Raw genomic sequence first — 21,742 nt, 5'->3', positions numbered from 1 at the left:
TAATGGCAGCTTTGTTGTCACAGTTCAACTTCATTAGTAACAGAAACAATTTTTTTAGTTTTCCATCATCTTCTTGAGCCAAATCATTTCATAGATCGATATTCAGCTTCAGCACTGCTACGGGCTACAACATTCTGTTTTTTACTCCTCGAAGTCACAAGATTTCCCTAGATAAAAGTACAGTATCTTGATGTAGTCCTCTTATCAATAGCAGAACCTACCCAATCTGCATTTGTTAAGCTTTCAATGCCTCTATCTTGACCTTTTCTGAAAAATAATCTTTTTCCGTGAACTTTTCATATATATTTTAGAATCTTGTAGACCGCTTCTTCGTGCTCTTCCTTTGGAGAGTGCATAAAGACAAATAAATGAACAATTCACTATAATGACAACATAGTATACAAAAGGACTTTACTTAGGACCTGTGCTGGTGGGTGGTAGCAGGTATCCCGTGGAAGTAGTCAAGGTGTGTGATAGTTGGACTTTTGTAGTGTATGAGCCTCGAAAATAACTAATACAACTTCTGAGGCGCGAAGCCTGGTATTGCTCATAATTTTCAGAAAGATACACACAAGTAGCTCTAAGAATCGATCCCATGAGACTTCCATTGTAACAAGGGGTGCCATTTATTCCTTTTATCTAATTTTTTTTTATCTTGCTTGTTAATCATATATATATACATATGTATAGCAAAACTATCCAATGAAGCAGTGACGGATGACATCACATAAGCTAAGGTGGCTCCACCCCTAACCTATGAGCATCTAATTTGCCTGTGTATTAGTTCAAGTATATAGGTAGCCTCACCGTTTTGTGAGTACAAGCAATCGATTGCTTTTGTTTATATATATGAAGTATTAAAATTATCTAATAGAATGACGTGGCAACACCCATTTACAAGGACTATAAAAGTAGAAAACCTTACAAAAACATATGGTTTTCTACAAACAACAATTCTATATTGTAAAAACCTCATGGGTACACCAAAAGGAAATAAGGTATAAGAAGTGACTTCTCAAGTTTACTAAATCCTTCTCTTCTCTATCAAAAGCTTTCCATTTTTCTCTCTCCATGTGATTCACTTATGTGCTAGTAGAGTAAAATTTATGCTCTACGTCGTCTCTTCATCTAAAGATTAAATGTTTCCTCTTTAACCGCATCTAGCATCACTCACTAAAGACCAAACCATGACAATATTTGCAACCGCAAGCGAGATGCTCTTCAGCAATGTAAAAGGAGGTGATTCATGTCTTCTTGCAAGCTTCTTACCCTTCAAGCACCAACCGCCACATGTAATCTTCCTGTTCATCAAATTCTTATTTTTAGTTGTCGGAGAAGTGGTCGGGACGTAGCCCGTACACCATGTATTCTAGTCAAGTGAAAGCCCACCTTTCTCGGTGCCCTTGGAATTCACACTGGAAGATGAAAAAATTGATTTCTTGCTGCCCCAAAGCTTTTCATAATTGGATTTAATAGAAAAAACTCCATTATCCCCGCCATCCCATAGCCTTATTCAATACAAGATACAAGATACTTACTGATACATTTAGGTCACGTATAAGAATGTCTTTGTTCATGTATAGAGTTTATCAAGTGCAAGTACACCATGTTTCACAATAAATAAGTGGTGATACAGTTACCACACATGTGTAGTCTCTTGTACATTTAAGACTAGTCAAATGCATATACAAGCTTGTCCAAACACAACAAATATGACCATGTTTACATGCAACACAATTAAGCCCTGAAAGCAACCATAAGAGAGGCTCCCACTCACCTTAAACCTCATTTATAGCAGCCAAGCCTCAACTATGGTCACCACGGTAATATCTTGTCAGTTTAATATCAGTATGAATAACCAATCAAATTCTAGTCAAAAAAGATAAGTTCCAACCACCAAAACCTCAAAAATCCCCTGCCCCCACTCTTCCAGACATATTCACACATATTAACAAGTATACATATAAACCATTTACAAGTCCAAGGTAGTATAGGTTTCCAAACCAATACAAGAACAGGTTATTTACTGAAAGTCTCTTGTACATAGTATCTTCCTTGAGAAAGTTGAGACCTTGATCACATAAATTACTTACTGCTTGGGTGCATTACATTTGCAGGTCAGCACTTCACGACCATTTTGCCAGGAGTGCTAAATTGTTTATCGACTAACTTTGTATCATTCCAAAGCCATGACTGCTACATAAGAACAGGTAGAGTGTTATAGATTGCTTCAAAGCTTTGATGTGTACAATTCTTCGTTCTTAGATGTGTTTTACTTCCCCTATGACCTTTTGCAAAACCAGTATCATTATTTCTCTGAACTTTTCTTAGAACAAGTCTCAGTTTTAGTGCTGAAGCAAAGGCTTTAACTTTTTTTTTTGGCTGTGGAAATTTATACCAGGAAACAGCTTTAGGTCTTTGTGTCTTTTCCTGCTTGAATCTGATCTTCTTTTGATAGTCGTAAGAGTTGGTAACTGTCAACTAAGCTGAGTTGCTTATATTTCCAGTACAACTACCTTTCTCTCAGCTGATCAGTAACTTTGCAGCTTCTGTTCTCATTGAGGAATTTGGCAGTAGAGAAGAATATGGACATCTTTTTGTCAGTATCTTTGAAAGATTTTCCAAGTCAGCATCTATTATGGCTCTTACTTCCTCATATATATGTGATCAAGAGCCTGATCTGGTGGAGGCCTTTGCTAATTTCGCGTCTATTTTCATCCGCTGCTCTCCGAAGGTTTTTGGTTACCTTTTTCCTATGTTTATATAGATGTGATAACAAAATTAATTAAAATCACAGTTGCAAGTTTTAAACTTATTTTTTGTACTATAATGAATCGTAGGAAAACTGATTAAATCTGCAAGGTAATCCAAACCAGATAGGGTCTCTGAGAAGTATAGGTTTAGTTAAAAAATTTATTCTTACATGTAATAATCACTGATTTTGATTATGGAACTTGAAATATGAGGAAAATAATTCCTTCAGGTGAAAAGATTCTAACCAAAATACCAAATGCATGTTTTATTACGTATTAATATCTGATGATTTAACATTTTATGTTAATAGTTTTTTATTCTTATATCACCTTATAGTTTTATCAATGCATAAAGAGTAAAATATTCCCCCAAACTATGTGAAACGGAACAAGGTTTCCCACTGTTAACTTCCCTACCCAAAGTCGTCGATTTTTCTGTTATGGGCTAACATGAGCAGCTAAAGTGCAAATTTAAACCATTTGCAAAGTTCAAGGGCAAATTCAACCAGCTTAAGCTCCTTTACTCGTCATCTTTTCCAAACAAGTGTATTAGACCTAATTGTAGCTCTGTTTCTTGTTCTGTGCTTTGTGTTTCTCACCTCCCAAAAATGTCTTTCTTTCATCATCATTGCTTATATTTATTTTTGCTCTTTGTCTATCTTATCTGTTTTTCTTCTCATCTCATTCATGAAAATATGGCAGTGATATTTATGGTTTTTCCATTATTGTTTACCTATATGCAGATGCTTATTTTTTTAAAAAAATAGAGCATGTACGTCGTTATTTTGTTTTCATAATTAGAGAAACAACTTTTAACTTTGACACCTTTTATTCTGGATGTGTCTCAGGAAGTGTTAGTAGTTTCTGGTTCCATCCTTGAATTATCATTTCAAAAGGCAGCTATATGTTGCACTGCTATGCACCGTGGCGCAGCATTGGCAGCAATGTCATTTATGTCATGTAAGTCGGGAAAATGAGTTGAAGTCCCCACACCCATCATATATCCTGCATAAACTTTTGCTAATATTTTATTTTACTGTTTTCATTTTGTGGCACCTAATTTTCTACAGACTATTGATCTTTGTTAGAATATATAGAAAATATGTGCTTATATTCATACATATCTAGTTTTGTTGTACTTGAATGTAGAATATTCTCTACAATTTTAGAATTATAGAATATTTGGTCGTCAAAAAGAAAATTGTAGGTTGTTTTATAGGAATTCTTGGGCAGTATTATTAAAAACATAGTATGTGAAGCGAGAGATTATTGCTTCATGGGTAAAGACATGTGATATAGAGAAGTTTGCACCTCAAACAATGGTGCACAAAGTAAGTCTAATAAGAATGACGCTTCTTTGAATCTCAACTTTGAGGGGTTGGATTAATATTGGGATTATTGTGTGTTGGATGCTCCAATGGATTATTTAATTACAATTTCATTTTAATTCTGCTAAATTAATTTATGTTTAACATTTTTTAATTTCGTTATATTGTGTGCTTCACTTCTTGCCTTTTGTTTTAAGCCCTATGTACATTGTCACTTTTTTGCACTTTTTGCTTTTCAAAACACTAATCTTAGTAGCCCCTAGGGCTTTGGTCTTGTAGTAAGAGTGCAGCTTGTGATTTGGGGGTTAGGCACAACTTACAGGTTCGAATTGGTTTTTAGTGAACAAATTAGAGAGCAGACTAGTATCTGGAGTTTCGGACCGTGAACCACCGGCCCTTGAGGAATTTTATCTTAAAAAAGATTTATCTTCAAATACTTGTATTTAATTATAGTTTGGTTACTAGCGTAATATATGTTTCCATATTGCATCACAATCTTTAGGACCCATTTGGTAGACAATATTAATTAGGATAGTCCATGGATTAAAATTTAGTCCAGCAAAAACTTTGTTTGGTTACTTTATTTATGACTTCTATTTTAACCCTAGAAAAGAGAGGGATAACTAATCTAAAGTTTTGAGAATCCTTGGATATGACTCCTAAATGACTAAACTATCCCTCAATCCCTTTGTCACGCCTAGGGGTGTACAAAATCGAGTCGAAAACCGAAACCTAACGGAAAATTGAGAAAAAAACCGACTAGTGGTTGGTTTGGTTTTAAAAAAAACCCGACTATATTTGGATTGGTTTGGTTTTAACTAAAAAGAATCAACCCGAGACCAAACCACCCCGACATTATACATATAATTTTGTAATTTTATTTTATACGTAAAAATATTTGCTTTGATATAATTTTTAAATATTTCTTATACTTTTTATAGTTTTTATCATTTAATATGTTATTTCATGTTTGAAACTTAGAATTATGAATGGTTCAATAAAGATTATAGTCCACTGATGTTGGTAAGTATAATAAAGCTAAAACCAAAATCAAATTAATATTAATGCAAAAAGAAAATCAATTCAACAATAAGAATGACAATAATGTTGAATATTTGTTCTTTGGTTTTACAGCAGTTCAGGCAATTCAAATGCATAATATAATTTTGATTTTCTTTAATATTTAGTCACGTAACTAATACTTATTGAACTTATTTTAGCATAAATTTAGTACTTTTAAATTATGATCATTTTCATTATGAGTTGTTAATTTGCAATATTCGTTTTACGCGATTTCATTATTATTATTTTTTTCTTGGATATTTTAGTGTTATTACTCATATCATATTTTGTGTTATTTTCTTAAGAAACACATTCGATGGTTGTATTTTTGTAGGACTTAAGAAATATTTGAAGTTCAAGTAAATTATATGGTTGTATTAATACTTTACCGGAAAAACCCAAAAAAAATCTGAAAATTCGAAAAAACGCGAGGTTAAAAAATGCGAGTTTTATTGGTTTGGTTTGGTTTATAGATTTAAAAATCTTATACAAATGATTTGGTTTGATATTTTAAAAACTTGAATCAACCCGACCATGTACACCCCTAGTCATGCCCCTAGCTAACCCTCGAGACGCGGACACTGGACCTAGGACCACAAGTGATCCTAAGCTAACCTTGTTGGCATGACATGAGCATACTATGATAACAAATTGATGCGGAAACTTCTTATAAACTGTGCGGAAGCTAGATATCATAAAAGTGAAAATGATGGGGAAATACCCATATACTAAAATGAATATATGATAAACTGAGAGTTTAATACAAGAGAACATCAAACTCAAATACTAAGTTGAACTAACTATGTCTGACATAAATCTCTAAACTAACGATTCAAGAACTAAAGAAATACATAGTTAGGGATATGAATTCATGCAATATACTGAGTATAATATAATAATATGATTTGGATCATTCTAACACTCAAGAAACCCTAGGTCTAGATGGTATTAAGGGAATCAAGATTCTGAGGAAAAACTAGGGACCCAAAGGGTGAAAGGAACCGACTAGTAAAATTCCACATGTCTGGTAATGAATTCCACGAAAATATCTTTTGATTCGGGCTGAAATTGATGAAAACTTGTTGCTTTCTTGGAGCCAGGGTTGGTCGACTCCTCCCTTCTTGCTTCTAATTTTCTAGGTTTTGATTAATGATTTGACTTAGATAAGTTCTAGTTATGTTTCTAGGCTAAAACTAACCAAAATCACGAAATTTAGGGTTAAAACGATGAAGTTTAAAAGTCTTATGATGAAGGCACGGCTTGTGTGAAGTACCATGGATTGTGAAGTCGTCTGTGGTCTGGAGGGCCTAGATTTAGGGGTCCACTGTCTAGGCTTCCACGGACGCTCCCACGGTTCGTATGAAAGACCATGGACAGGGAAGGTCCTCGTGGTCCTCACTTAGGTTTGGGGGTATGAGGGCTAGGCTTGTGGGTTTTACTGGGTAATTTTCTGCATTTTTTCTGGGTCTGATTTTCGAGGTGTTACATTATCTTTCCCTCGTGAATATTCGTCCTCGAATGAAGACTAAACTAGCTAAATTGGAGGAAAAGAGTTGCAAACCCTACAACTAAACACTGAAGGCTGAATTTCTAACTGAACTGAGTTCCAAAACATAATACTAAGACTGAGTTTACGCATAAATGACTGAAATACCCTAGAGGAACTACTACCTCAAGCTGGAATGGAATCGGAAGGAAAAAGGTGAGGATACTTGGCCTTCATGGCTGCTTCTGCTTCCCAAGTAGCTCCCTCTACCGACTCCTCCACTACCTCACTTTCTAAAGGCACAATAGATGTTGGATTACCCACACTTTTCTTCAGCAATGAAATGTGGAAAACCGGATACACTGCTGCTAATTTTGTTGGCAACTCTAACTCATAAGCCACTTTACTAATTTTTTTCAAGATCTTGTAAGGGCCTACATATCTAGGATTGAGCTTCCCTTTCTTGCCAAATCTCATCACCCCTTTCATGGGTGACACTTTTAGGAAAACCCAATCATCAACTTGGAACTCTGGTTCCCTTCTCCTTACATCTGAGTTGTCTTAAATCTATCTCTAATGAGTTGCATTTTTTTCATAGCTTCATGCACTAAATCTGGTCCTATCAGGCTGCTTCTCCTACTTCAGATCAACCAACAAGAAATTTTTGCATCTATGCCCATACAATGCCTTATAAGGGAACATCTAAATGCTGGAAAGATAGTTATTATTGTAGGCGAACTCTATAAGAGGAAGGTGATCATCTCAACTACTTTGAAGTCTATCACACAAGCTCTCAACATGTCCTCTAAGGTCTGGATGGTACACTTTGTCTGCCCATCCGTCTACGAAATAATGTTGTGCTAAGATTAACCTGAGTACCCAGACCTTATGGAAACAACTTCTAGAAATGAGAGGTAAACTACGGACCTCCATCTGAGATGATAGACAAAGGAACCCCATGCAAACTCACAATCTCATTAATGTAAAGCTTGACATAGTCCTCCGCCGGATCTGTACTCTTGACTGCCAAAAAGCGTGAAGATTTAATAACTCTATCAACAATCACCCGAATGGAGTCATGTTTTCTGCGAGTATGAGGCAAGCCTATGACGAAGTCCATGTTGATCACTTCCCGTTTTCAAGTAGGAGTGTCAATCTCTTGTGTCATACCTTCGGGTTTCTGATTTTCTACATTGACCTGCGGTTAATTGAGGCACTTAGCCACAAAATCCTCTCTATCTCTTTTCATACCATAATACTAATAGACTTCTTGCAGATTGCGATACATCTTAGTGGCGCCTGGATCTGGAATTATGGGCTAAGAATATGCTGTGTCAACTCACCCACCTTAGGAACACATAATAGAACCTGATAGCAAGCACACTATGTCCCCATTGGGAGAAAACCTCCACCCTCTACTGGTGGATTGCACCCTTTAGCTCAAGCAATATCGGATCACTGTCTTGTTTGTCCTTTACTTCAACTACCAATGAGGATTCTGCCCTATTATGAACCGTTAGACTACCATATGATATGCTCATAAGATGAACTCCTAACCGAGCAAGTTTGTGAATATCTTGTACTAGTTCCTTTCTTTCTTCTTAAACATGTGCTACACTACCCATAGATAGTCTTCTAAGAGCGTCTACTACTACATTGGCTCTTTCAGGATGGTAATGCATACTCATATCATAATCCTTGAGGAACTCAAGCCACCTTGTCTGGCAAAGCTTCAATTTTCTAGGTGAACACATACTAAAGGCTCTTATGGTCTGTGAAAACATCTACGTGAACACCATCCAAGTAATGTCTCCAAATCATAAGTTCAAACACCACTCCTGCTAGCTCGAGGTCATGAGTTGGATTGTTCTTCTCATGAACCTTAAGTTGTCTAGAAGCAAAAGCTATAACCTGCATCAATACACAACCTAGGCCGACTCTGGAAGCATGACAGTAGATCACATAACCGTAGTCAACCTAGTTGTCAATTCTGCAAATTTTTTCTCACAATCATTTGACCACTTATACTTGGCCTTATCTGAGTCAACTTAGTCAACGGAGAGGCTATGGATGAGAATCCTTCCACGAACCTTCTATATAACCCGCTAGACCTAAGAAACTTCTGATATTTGTAGGAGAGATAGGTCTAGTCCATTGTTTCACTGTTTCTATTTTTTGAGAATCCACTTGAATCCCTTCACTAGACACTATATGCTCGAGAAAAGCAATTGATTGCGACCAAAATTCACACTTACTGAACTTAGCAAATAGTTGGTGATCTTTGAGAGTTTGCAAGACAATCCTTAAATGACTCGTATGTTCTTCCTCACTACTTGAGTAAATGAGGATATCATCAATGAAGACGATAATGAACAAGTCCAAGTACTACGGTGAACACTTTGTTCATCAAATCCATGAAAGCTGCAAGAGCATTGGTTAGTCCAAATGACAACTACAAATTCGTAATGACCATACCGAGTTTTGAAGGCTGTCTTTGGAATGTTACTATCTCTGACTCTGAGCTGATGATAACTTAATTTGAGGTCTATCTTTGAGAAATGACTAGTACCTTGAAGTTGGTCAAACAAGTCATCAATCCTCGGAATGGGATACTTATTCTTGATTGTGACCTTCTTCAACTACCTATAATCAATGCACATTCTGATAGAACCATCTTTCTTCTTTACGAACAATACTGGTGCATCTAATGGTGAAATACTAGGTCTGATGAAGCCCTTATCTAGAAAGTCTTTCAATTGCTCTTTCAATTCCTAAAGCTCAGGTGAAGCCATTCTATATGGAGGAATGAGAATAGGCTAGGTGTCTGGAAGGAGATCAATTTCAAAGTCAATTTCCCTTTTGGTAGGAACTTCGGAAAGATCTTCACTTCTGGAAACTGATTGACTACTGAAAATTGACTCAAGAAATGGGGTTTCAGAGCTTGAATTCTTAACCCGAACTAGATGATAGAGAGAACCCTTAGAGATCATCTTTCTGGCCTTAAGGTAAGAAATGAAATGACCCACAGGCGCTAAGCTACTACTCTTCCACTCTAAGATTGGTTTGTCTCAAAACTAAAAACGAACAACCCTAGTTCTACTATTGACTGAGGGCATAACAGGAATGTAAGCAATCCATGCTTAGAATGATATCAAAGTCTTCTAATTCAAACTCCACAAGATCTACTAAGGTGACTTTCAAAATCTGTATACCCGTCTAGCTATAATTGGGTCACCGGCTGGAGTAGAGATCGAGAATGGTTTTGAGAGAGTTTCTGGACTAACAGTGGATTTGACCGTTATAAAAGGAGTTACAAATGACAAAGTAGCTCCTGGATCTATCACTACATCATATTAAGATCAAAGACTTGTAACGTATTAGGAGAATCTTCTTGATCTTGGCAAGCCTGAAGAGCATACAACTTGTTCTGGCTTTGTCCGCCACCTGTACCAGATGAGTTACCCTGTTTAGTCGGGGGGACCTGCTGGCGCTACTGAACTTGTAGACTGAGCTCTACAATTGTTACCTCCTTGACCCTGTCTAGAAGGACAATCTTTCAATCTATGACTAGATTAACCACACCCAAAACATCCTTCCTTTCCTGCAAGACACTCACCCGGATGGTTCTTACTGCATTTCGGGCAAGTTTGGTATGTTTTGGTACCTTAAACACTTAATCGAGGCTTGGAGCCCGACACCCTACCTTTCTAATCGCTATGGAACTTGGAGGATGGAACACTAGTTGATGAAAGGGCTGGAGTCAAAGACTTTTGCTGAAACTGCGAGCGATTCCACCACCTGATTTCTGTTAGGAATATTCATAGTTTCTTGTTCTTGCTTCCTTACTCTTCTTAGCCTGTTCCCTAATCTTATCACCCTCAACATGCTGAGCTTGAGTCATGAGCCTAGTTCATATCTCCCAACAACATTCATTCCTACATTTCGTTTTCACCAAGTATGACACTCCATAAAGAAATTTGTTCATTTGGGCCCTGGAATCAGCCACCATATGAGGAGCATACCTGGAGAGTTAGGTAAACTTGAGCCCATACTCTTGGACAATCATGCTAGCCTTAAGTTCATGAACTCCTCATCTTTTGCTTCTCTCAACTCCCTTGGGAAAAACCTATCCAAAAAGGCCTCACTGAAGCATTCCCAAGAGATAGGGGTTGCATCAGTACCTCTGTTCTCCTTCCACTAAGTATACCCGATATGAGCTCAATCCTTGAATTGGTAAGATGCTAACTCAACCCGATCGTTCCCAGGTACTTGCATCGCCTCAAAGATTTTCTTGACCTCATCAATAAAGTTTTGGCGGATTCACCCCAACAAAGTCTCGCACTCTGGCTGCAGCTTACCCAACACTAGCATTTATTGAAATTGGAGCCCGCGGGTTATTTTGGTTGGCCACACTCTAAGCCAACATATGAATGGCGTTCCTAAACTCTGACTGTAGACAGACTGATCACGACCCTCTTTGCGGACCCTAAAAGGGACCACAGACCGTGAAGTCGGTCGTGATCAACCACTTAGATGGAAATCTGGGGGATCTGATTCACGGGCTGTATCACGGACTGTATGAAGTACCACGGACCGTGAAGTCGTCCATGGTCTTCACTTGGATTACGGTATGGAGGATCGCGATTTAGGGGTCCACAGTCTAGGCTTCCACGGACGCTCCCACGGCCCGTATGAAGGACCGTGGATTGTGAAGTCATCTGTGATCTTCACTTGGGCGTGGGGGTCTAAGGGACTGGTAGGGGGGTTACTGGTCCAACTCTCACGGGCACTACTACGGCCCGAGTGGAGGACCACAAGTCGTGAAGGTCGTCGTGGTCCTTATTAGGATTGGGGGTCTATAGGGTAACCACCACAGGGTAGGTCTATGGACCGTGGACCACTTCACGGTCCGTGAACCCTGCTGTGGTCCACTGCACCATATAATCTGCATTTTCTGGGGGTCTGAATTCCTAAGTGTTACACCCTTTACCTAAATTTCTTTTGTAATTTTATGTCCTTTTTTATTTATATTGGAATGGTTATAAATTTTCTTTGAATTCTTCAAATTCGTTCAATGTTATTTTGATGATTTCACAAACTAATATTTTTTTTCTCCATATTTGACTTCCTATATTGGGTTGATTATATTTTCGGGTTTTTCTTAAATGTAATTCGTCAATTAACCACTTGAACTATTTGTTTGTTTTTTTTTTAAAATAAGCTTTAGGTATTTGATCATATTTTTGTGATAAAATATCAAGGGATAACACAACTTTTTAAGCCCCATCCCTTAAGATGATGAACCTTTTCCTGATGAAATAATAATTTTGTTAATGTTGTCAAAATATCTCAGTATGAAGTGTTATAAAAAGTAGAGATCTTAGAGAAGATATGTCTTTTTCTAATAAAATAATAATATTGTTAGTATAGTGGGAAAATCTCAGTATACATATATCATAAAAAGTAGAGTACTTGCATGAAAATGGATCTCATGGATGGACAAAAAACTAATAACTAATATTAGTGCAGTGTCATGCATCTAAGTTGTTCAATCTTTTAGAACTCTCAAGTTCTTTTCCCTCTATATACAACATAAGAGTGTGCAGAGGTACATCAAATGTTCTACACCTTCTTTTCCTCTGATAGGTCTAACTTACAACACATCTTTTACAGTTGCCGACATTGGCCACTATACTCCAAACAGATTTAGCATTGTCCACCACAACAAGCTCTTATGGGCAACACATTAGTAAATGCTACATCTTCACTTGAAAGTTTGCACATGAATCGCTAGCTTACACATTTTAATATTTGGCAAAAGGGTCTGGTGGACCCTTGTACTTGTATGAGTTTGTAATACTAAACCCTTTTACTTAATCATTTGTCAACTGAACCCTTGAACTCCTCGAAACACTACATTTTAAACACGTTTTTTGACTTGGCGTCTGTGGCAGACAAAACCAAGGGGCGTGTGATATACACACCTGAGGAGCGTGAAATCTCGTTAAAAGGGTCTAATCGCCACATTAGGGTTTTATAAAGCCATTTTCTTCCCCATTTGCATTTAACACCATTATTAGAAAAAATTGAGCTTTTTCTTGCCTCTTTTTTCGATCTTCCTTCTCCAAATTTCTTCTCCTTTTTTTCCCATCATTATACTCTTTTATTTCTATGCATTTCCAGTTAATTCTTTGCTTCATTTTGTGGTTGATCCTATGGTAGTTTTCTACATCATCATGAAAGTTGCTTTTATTAGAATCCTATTATCTAATAAAAATCATGAAACATGTAACTGAAAGCATAACAAATAGAATCCCAAAAAAAATTTTAAAAAATAGTATAATCGACTAAAAACCTAAAAATTAAATAAAGACATAAATAGAAGATGAAATCTAGATTAAACAACATACAATTACAAAAATAAGTTACAAAATTTACATAGATAAATTAAGAATCGAACAAAACCAACAAAAATAATCAAACAATTTTGTGGGAATGAAGAAAAAAATGAAAAAGAAAAAATGTGGGTATATATAGCCATACACAGATACTGGTCTAGAACGACGTTGACACACTGTACACTCAAGTGGTGAACCTCTCTTCTTTGATTTGGATGAAAACAAAGACGAATTGCCTTGATTGCTGCTGGTGTTTTTTCTTCAATGAAAAGAGTAGAAGAGGTTGAAAAAAAAGTGTAAGGAAGATGAAAAAGAAATGAAATGAGATTGTGGGGGAAAGTGGTGGGTTTGGTGGCAAAAGGCAAATAAAAATCAGAAATATATTAATTAAATATAATAAAAATGTCAAGATGACATGAAGTGGTATATATATACACGTGTTATTTTATAATTATTTTTAAAATTATGTGTCAGGCGTTTGTGGTACACGCACAACTAAAGGATAAAAAACACATACAAGTTCAAGAGTATACAAGTCAAGAGAATTTCGATCAGGAATGGGAAAAGCTAGAAAAATAAATGGTTCTCTATGAAAGACACTCAATTGTCCATACAAATAGGGACCTCATGGGTGTATCAAAAATACATTAAAGATAAAAGGCTATTCTTCAATGTGCAAAATCATTTTGATTTCTTTGAAACCCCTTTGTTCCTCTCTCCATACAACTTATATAAGATCTAACACGTATGCCTAACATATACGCTTGATCACCCTACTAATTAATCATCCTTTTCTGGCATCGGGCATGGTCCACTATATTCCAAGACATCTCAATATCTTCCAGCATATTCGTGAACTACCTGGAAATGCTATAGGAGGTGGTCCACATCCTCCCCGAATTTCGCAAATGAAGCACCAACTAACATAGGTGATCGTCTTTTCTCAGATATTTGGTTGCTTCCTCTACTGCAATTGATTCCTATCAGCATCAAAAAGAACTAACGTGTCATCCGTAAATAATAGGTGAGTCACTCTAATGATGCCTTGACTTCTAAACATTGCTGAGAAGTCACTCAAATGTCCCTATACAACTACTGTATCCATCATTCTGCTTGTTGCTCTTCCACAATAATGTAAACATGTTAGGATCCTCATGTCTGGATCCCCTTGAGCTACCAAAATATCTACATGGATGGTCATTCACAAATACCGAGTATCTGACGATAGATGTGCAAATTTTGATCCATTTCTCCTCTTGTACTCAAAGCTCATATTCACCGGAATGAAATCCAGTAATTCCGGTTGCCATAGACATATGCTTTCTCAACGTCTAGCTTTCACAATAAATACAGTTCTCCTGGCTTACTTCCGGAGTCTACTAGTTCATTTGTGCCACGAAAGTTGTATCTACAGTATGCTACCTTTCTCAAAGCATTTTATAAAGTAGAGACTATCTTGTTCTATTGGAAAGAACCTTGAAATGATCTGATAAAATCTTCTTACTAAACTAATAGGTCTATTGCCCTGATACTCGTGTTCCCTCCCTTCTTGGATGATGGCTGTGAAAGATTCATTAAGACTTCTCTCAAAATCTCCCACCTATTAGAATGGCACCAGTCTCTAACACCTTCCCCTTGGCCCTGCTATAGAATTGTTATAAGAAAGCAAATGAAACTAATTCTGAGAACGTGCCTTGCACGTTTGATCTTTATTAATATATAAAATTTATACAGGCCTAACTTATCAACAGAAACATGTGTAATATCAACTCAATTTACTTTTTAAAAAACAATAAAATATGCATGCAAAATGAAAAAGGGTTAGACAAAGCAATATATTAATATGAATAAGAAAGAATAATCAATAAATTAAAACTTTTATAGAAAAGTCTAGTGGACTAACATTTTATGTTCAATTTATAAAGGAAGAAACTATGTATGCCGTGATAGAATTATTAGCAGTCTAAGAATAATTCATAATCAAGTATAAATAATAACTTAATAGATGGTTAGGAGAACCGACATACGAGAAATATTATTGGAACCATACCAGTCACATTGAAGATGAATTTAGAAGAAGAGGAGGAGGGAGAGAATATCAATGGATTTAGTCTAGCATGATAAAATCTGGGTATTTATAAACTCATGAAAGCTTACTATCAGAAGTTGAGAAGAACTTTAAAACATTGAATTTGTGTGGGAAAATGATAAGTCATTCTAGAGTATTGAAATAAATGACAGTACCAAGAAAATTCCATCCGTATACTTAAATACATATTAATTACATTATTGCAAAATTTAATATGATATTCTTGATTAATGATAGAATATTTAATAAATTAGATATTTTATAACATTTTAATTTAATATAGGGAAAAACAACAATTTAATTTTTTTCTAAATTTCTTCTCACTTCTAATAATAATAATAATAAAAATAATATTCTCACTTCTAATAATAATAATAATAATAATAATAATAATAATAATAATGTATTGTTGTTATTATTATTATTATTATTATTATGTTTTTAATAAAAAACTAAAATTTTAAATTTCTTAGGCATTTTACTATTTCATAAAAAAAAGAAGTAGATTTCTAGCATCCCATAATATTTGCATTTAATATAAGAAATCCTAATTGACTCTTGTTCTTCCACCTTCTCTTCCTAATAAATAACTTACAATTCAAAAAATAATTAAAATAATATTATTTAATTAATTAGATGTTTAATTTAGTCTACGGGTAAAATGGTAATCCAACTTTTTATCTTGGAGCTTCCCACTTATAATAGTATATGATGATTATATCACTACTATTATATGAATTTTTAGCACCTAAACTAGTCAAAAGAATTCACTGCATCTTGTAACTGATGACGTTGAAACAAATTTATTCAGCCCATTATTTCTTTCTATTTGGGGAGTTTGAAAATGTTTGACATCATTCCACCAATTATATATATTCTGTAATTTACGACAACATATCTAATGTAATCCCGCAAGTTAGGTTTGGAGAGGGTGGTGCGTACGCAACCTTACCCCTACCATGTGAAGGTAGAGAGGTTGTTTTTAATTGAACCTTGGCTCAAATATGCATATCAAAATCAGTAAGAAAAGGAACTATAATAGTAAAGAAGCCATGTAGAAAATAATGGAGACACGAACAATAGCAACAACACATAATACGACAACTGAAGTTCAAGAAGCAACAAATAATAAAAACAAAGAATAAGATAGTTGGAGAGTAATAATCATAATACTAATTAAAGAGAACTAGATAACACTCGACTACCTACTAATCATCTACCCTAATCTTAGACCTCCATACCCTCCTATGTAGGGTAAATCCTTGGTAAGCTGCAATTGTGTCATTTATTGTCTGATCACCTCTCCCTTATACTTCTTCAACCTACTTCGACCTCATCATACCCACCATAGCCAACCTCTCACACCGGCTCACTGGGGCATTTCTGCATATCCTATTCACATGCCTGATCCATCTCAGACTTGCCGCCCACTTCTTGTCCACCATCGAGGTCACTCTCACCTTGTATATAATATCTTTGTTCCTATCTCTCCTAGTGTGCGCACACATCCATCTTCACATCCTCATTTTCGATTCTTTCTTCTTTTGGACGTGCAAATCCTTGAATAGCTATCACACTGCCTCATACAAGTCTAAGAACCACTTAATAAAACTTACCGTTATGTTTTGGTGGAACGTCTTTATAACACAAGACATTAGATGCAAACCTCCATTTCATCTTTTCTGCTACAATGCGATGTGTACATTATCTTCAATCTCCGCATTCCTTGGTTTATTGATCCAAGGTACTTGAAACTTTTTCTCTTGGAGGTGACTTGTGTCTGAATACTCACTTCCACGTCTGCCTCATGAATTACGTCATTGAACTTTACTCCAAGTACTGTCTTTGTCCTGCTCAACCTAAACCTTTATAGACTTCAAGATCTGTTTCTGAACCTCCAGCCTAGCATTAACTCCTTCGTGTATCTCGTCAATTAATACAATGTCATTTGCAAATAACATACACCATGGCACCTCCACTTGGATATGCCGCATCAGTTCACCTATCATCAAGGCAAATAAAAATTGGCCAAGGGTTGATAACTGGTGAAACCCTATCGCGATTGTCCTCACTCGGGTCTTGACTCCAACATACATGTCCTTGATCACCCTAATGTAAGCTTGAGGTATACCTCTAGCCTCCAAAAATCTCCATACAACTTTCCTGTGGACTTTGTCATGATTTTTCTTAGTCAATCTACACCATATGTAAGTTCTTCCTCTCACTATACTACTCCATCAATCTCTTACGAGATGAATGGCTTATGTAATTGAATGCCTCTGCATGAATCCAAATTAGTTCTCGGTAATAACACATATCTCCTCAACGTCTATCACTTTTTCCCAAACTTTCCTAGTGTGACTTATCAACTTGATACTCTTATTCGATAGATGTTGTAATTCTGAATATCACCCTTGTTCTTGTACTATGGTATACTTTACTCCACCTCCATTCTTCAGCCATTTTTGACATTCTAAAAATAACGTTAGATAACACAGTTAGCCACTCCATGACTGCTATTCTCTTCAAATTTTAATTTTATTGGATATTTTTAATCGCCAACTTCTTGTCCATTATTTATTGTTTTTTCCATTACCACTTATATGATTCACAAGGCACACTAACTGCTTAAGTTTTGTGTCCGGTCAAATACCAAAAAATAGGATCCGAGCCTGTGTAACTCTCTACCACCTCCCACACCTCCTCCACCCAATTGCTCTCTCCATCCACTCCCTCTTCTTATCCCAATTTGCTTAAATTGCACCCCTCATGAGTTTTTTCTCCAATCTACCTCTTCCATAAATAAACTTGGTAGAACCCCAGTATAGCCTACTATACAGTCTCTCATGTACACACCACCCAAATCTACCTATATCATCTCTATAATATTTCTCCTATTTTTCACCTCTATCCTTGACAGAAATTAGTTTATAGTTCCCTACTCCAACCATAATTTAATGGGAAACTTACAAAAATAGCAAACATTAAGCCTCATTGAAACTATAGGCAAGGGAGAGAGAGGGCAAGAGAAAGGGAGGATAAGCAAGGGAGAGAGAGAGAGAGAGAGGAGAGGGCAAGAGAGAGGGAGGAGAGGCAAGGGAGAGAAGGGAAGTGTTTTTTGTAAAAAGAACATATTGCTCTTTTTTATAATATTTTGAAACTATAGCTATTTTCCTTAAATAAGTTGCTAGATTTGACTAGTTTGATAATTTTCCAAATTTAATGCCCTCAATTTTCGTTTCCAACTAGTTTCTTAGAGTGGCCAAACTAGCTAACACCTTTCTCAATTCCTTTTTTCTCTTCCTCTCTTACCTCCCAAGTCATTCTGCCGACCAACCATCATCAGCTTCCCTAATTCATTCAGAATCCCCTTCATTTTCACCTCAACCCTCCGAAACACCTTATTCCACACACTTATCTCCCCTTGCAACATTTCAATTTCTTGGCATTATGACTTGTCAGTAACCAGATGACCATTCCACCATCCCATCATCTATCTCCAAAGTTTGTCATTTAAACACATTTTCTCGGATCTGTAGGGAGAATTTGTGTGGCTTCCTCTGCTTCATCCAGCAAAATTGGAAGATGGTGCACGGTCAATCTAGGCAAAGGGGTTTATTTGGAACCGTCTCTTCCCATGCAGTGGATAACAAAATCCTGTCAAGTCTATAACTTGATGTTGAATCCTCTGTTTGACCTATATTGACACATGTTTGTTAATCTTCTCTTAAAAAGTTTCCTGCTATTGAATAGACCCATTGCTGCAAAGCATGTGAGTAAACATGCTTTTTCTCGATGTTCTGAGAATCCAAACTGGTAGGTGTGGGTAACTAGTGTCCTCACATTTTTAGTCGCCTGTGTAAGAAGAATTTTGTTGAAATAAATTCGTTTTCATCTCTTTGCATTTCCAACTATTCCTTTGGACAATATGATATTCTTGTTATAGAATTATTATTTTATAAGGTTCTTGAATTCCTCTTATCTCCCAATGTAGTAGATTTCTTCTGAATGTCAAATTCCATAAGGTTTCTCCATCTTGAAACTTGTGAACTTGATGAATTGTCGTGCCCATCTCACTTGAGCTGCTGAAGGTGGTTGGAACATAAATGCTTAGGCTGTCGTCACTGAACCATCTCTGCTTCCCTATCCAGCAATATGTTAAATGTCGAAACATGCTACATTAAATATTTCCAATACGATCTGCTATTAATGAGAACCACAAGTCATAGTAAAACATGAAATATCTTGCTCAGATCCTTATCCATAATTTAAATCTTGTGAAGTCTATTTGATAGTGCACCATGATGAATTTTTACATTTTTTTACATGATTTGTTATGTCTGTTGAGTGTGGCCTATTCATCATATCGAAATTTTCTTCTGATTCTGACCTTTAGTAAAAATGCGGTTCTATACATCTAATGATATGTTGTTCTAGTCTAAATGAGAAACTCTGAACTTGATATTGTGCTTCAGGTTTCCTGGAGACTGGCTTAAATGCTTTGGTTGAATCCCTTGCTCATTGTCCTGAGCTGGAAGGCATAGTTGGTATTTCTGATAGTTCAATTGATGCTATGGCAATTCAAGTCATATCTCACAGCGGCGATGGCCTAGTGTCAAACCTAATGTATGCTTTACTTGGTGTTTCTGCAATGTCAAGGGTAAATTGAACCAGCTCATGTCTATTCCTTGAGATACTATTGAAAGAACTGGTAGCAATCAAGTTTGATGCAGGTTGTTTTGTATCAAAAGCATTTATTTTGCAAGTATGCCGTAGGTTGCTAGAGTCTCATCTTTGAATTACAATTCAATTGTCATATATGCAAGATCTGTAGAACCAATTTTGCCAGAATGGGATCCTTTTTTACTAGGAAATATTATCATGAGGATCAAGTGGCTCGCTATTATTTGTGGACCATCCTAAGCCATTTGGAACAAAAGCAGGAGTCTTTGAACACTACAGTTGGATGATTTCAATCTTTATGGTCTTTTAGACAATGTTGTCGTTTCAGCTAACACTGTTCCCTTAACAGGTTCACAAGTCTGCAACACTTTTGCAGCAATTGGCTGCTGTGTGCAGTTTAAGTGAAAGAACCACCTGGAAGGCTCATCTTTGTTGGGATTCCTTACATGGATGGCTCCATTCTGCAGTCAGTCCTCTCTCTCTATCACTATTTATCTCTCTCTCTCCTAAGTGCCTTTCTCATTTATTTTATCAAAACTGATCCTGCTGCTCATGCACAGCAAACTTCCTTGAAGGAAAGCAGCACTTATATGTGCCTTATGAAATGGTCATCATTTGTTACTTCTATAAAAAAAAATGTTTTTCTTACGCATTAGCTTTATTCAGTGTGCTAGTCTGTCACTTATTTCAACCCCATCAGCAGGTTGATTCTCTTCCTTCTCCAGATGTGGTATTATTTCCAGCTAATATGATAGATTGAGAGAAGTGCATTGAGACAATGTTTTTGTGGGGAGAGTTGTATCAAAACATTCTTTTGTGTGACCAATAACCGTTTTCCAGGTACACAATTTACCAGCTGAGTACCTAAAACATGGCGAAGTAGAGTCTTTGGTCCCTCTCTGGATTAAAGCACTTGCTGCTGCTGCTTCGGATTATATTCAGAGCAGGCGAAACGTTGGAGGAACAAGTGATTATGGGCATATGCAAGGTAAAGGGGGGAGAATTCTGAAGCGTTTAGTGAGAGAATTTGCTGATGGGCATCGCAATTCTCCAAATTTTACTTGAAAGTTGAGCAATTGCTGCCATAGGTTCAATAATATTGGAACTGCGGCTTCATTCTATTTAAGTTGAGTTTTGTCCTGGAATGCAGAATCATTCTTCTCAAGGAGTCTCAACTTCTTAGAGAATTTGTGCATTTTTTGTACCAATGTACATTGTACAGTATCCCCAATTTTGTAATATAGAAATCAGTCTTGTAATACACAACATATCAACGAGGCACTGATGGCCCATTTATGTCAATTGGTTAGTAGGGCAAAAGAATCATCAAAAGAGAAATAAAACGGAGGATAATGATTATTCTAACAAATCTTACTTTCCAAAGTGGCCTTTTTGGTTGTTGGAAGACTTTCTTATCTAAAGTCTGAATGTGCATTGGACGATCCTCCTTTTTAAGGGTATATGGATGGGAGGGAAGGGGTGGCTTAGGGTAGAAAAGACTATTGTCCGGTTCATTTTTACCGTCTACCACAACTGATATGCATTTAGTTTTTTCCTTTTTTGGTTTGGGGGTAGGGGGTTTATGTTGCAGAACTTTTTGGCACAATCGTAATTGGTAATAATTAAATATTAGAAAGTAGGACTATACTGATAAACCAAAAAGATAAAAGGTCGAAAATATCTAAATATCCCATTTTCTTAAGTTTTATTCCTACATTAGTGAGATTGTGTGTTTCATGTATAAACTATCACTTATTAATTTGATAAACATATTTTTCTTTTTTATAACAATCTTACCATAGTGTGCTAATAAACTCTCTTTAATTTAAAAAAATTGTCACATCACATTCTACATAAACAAAACATTTCACCTTGACAAAACTAAATAAATTATGTACAAGGTTAAAATCAAAGATCAAAATTATTATGTCGAAAAAAATATT

General features: G+C 36.2%; 1 protein-coding gene across 5 annotated transcripts in view; it reads left to right on the top strand.

The window, feature by feature from the left end:
• Positions 1 to 21,178, top strand: part of LOC107011343 (transportin MOS14) — a 74,831-nt gene extending 53,653 nt beyond the window's left edge. For 4 of the 5 annotated variants that reach the window (XM_027914381.1, XM_015210803.2, XM_015210807.2 and 1 more), the window contains 6 exons: positions 2,118 to 2,210; positions 2,508 to 2,734; positions 3,602 to 3,713; positions 19,592 to 19,776; positions 20,149 to 20,265; positions 20,640 to 21,178. In XM_027914381.1, the coding sequence (XP_027770182.1) occupies positions 2,118 to 2,210; positions 2,508 to 2,734; positions 3,602 to 3,713; positions 19,592 to 19,776; positions 20,149 to 20,265; positions 20,640 to 20,864 (959 nt within the window). In that variant the 3' untranslated portion in view covers positions 20,865 to 21,178. The remainder of the gene's footprint in view (positions 1 to 2,117; positions 2,211 to 2,507; positions 2,735 to 3,601; positions 3,714 to 19,591; positions 19,777 to 20,148; positions 20,266 to 20,639) is intronic. The other variant, XM_015210805.2, reaches the window with a different exon arrangement.
• The last annotated feature ends 564 nt before the right edge of the window (positions 21,179 to 21,742 follow it).

This window comes from Solanum pennellii, chromosome 2 (assembly GCF_001406875.1).
Source record: "Solanum pennellii chromosome 2, SPENNV200".
Classification (NCBI taxonomy): Eukaryota; Viridiplantae; Streptophyta; class Magnoliopsida; order Solanales; family Solanaceae; genus Solanum; species Solanum pennellii.
This window is presented reverse-complemented; position numbering and strand designations above follow the sequence as displayed.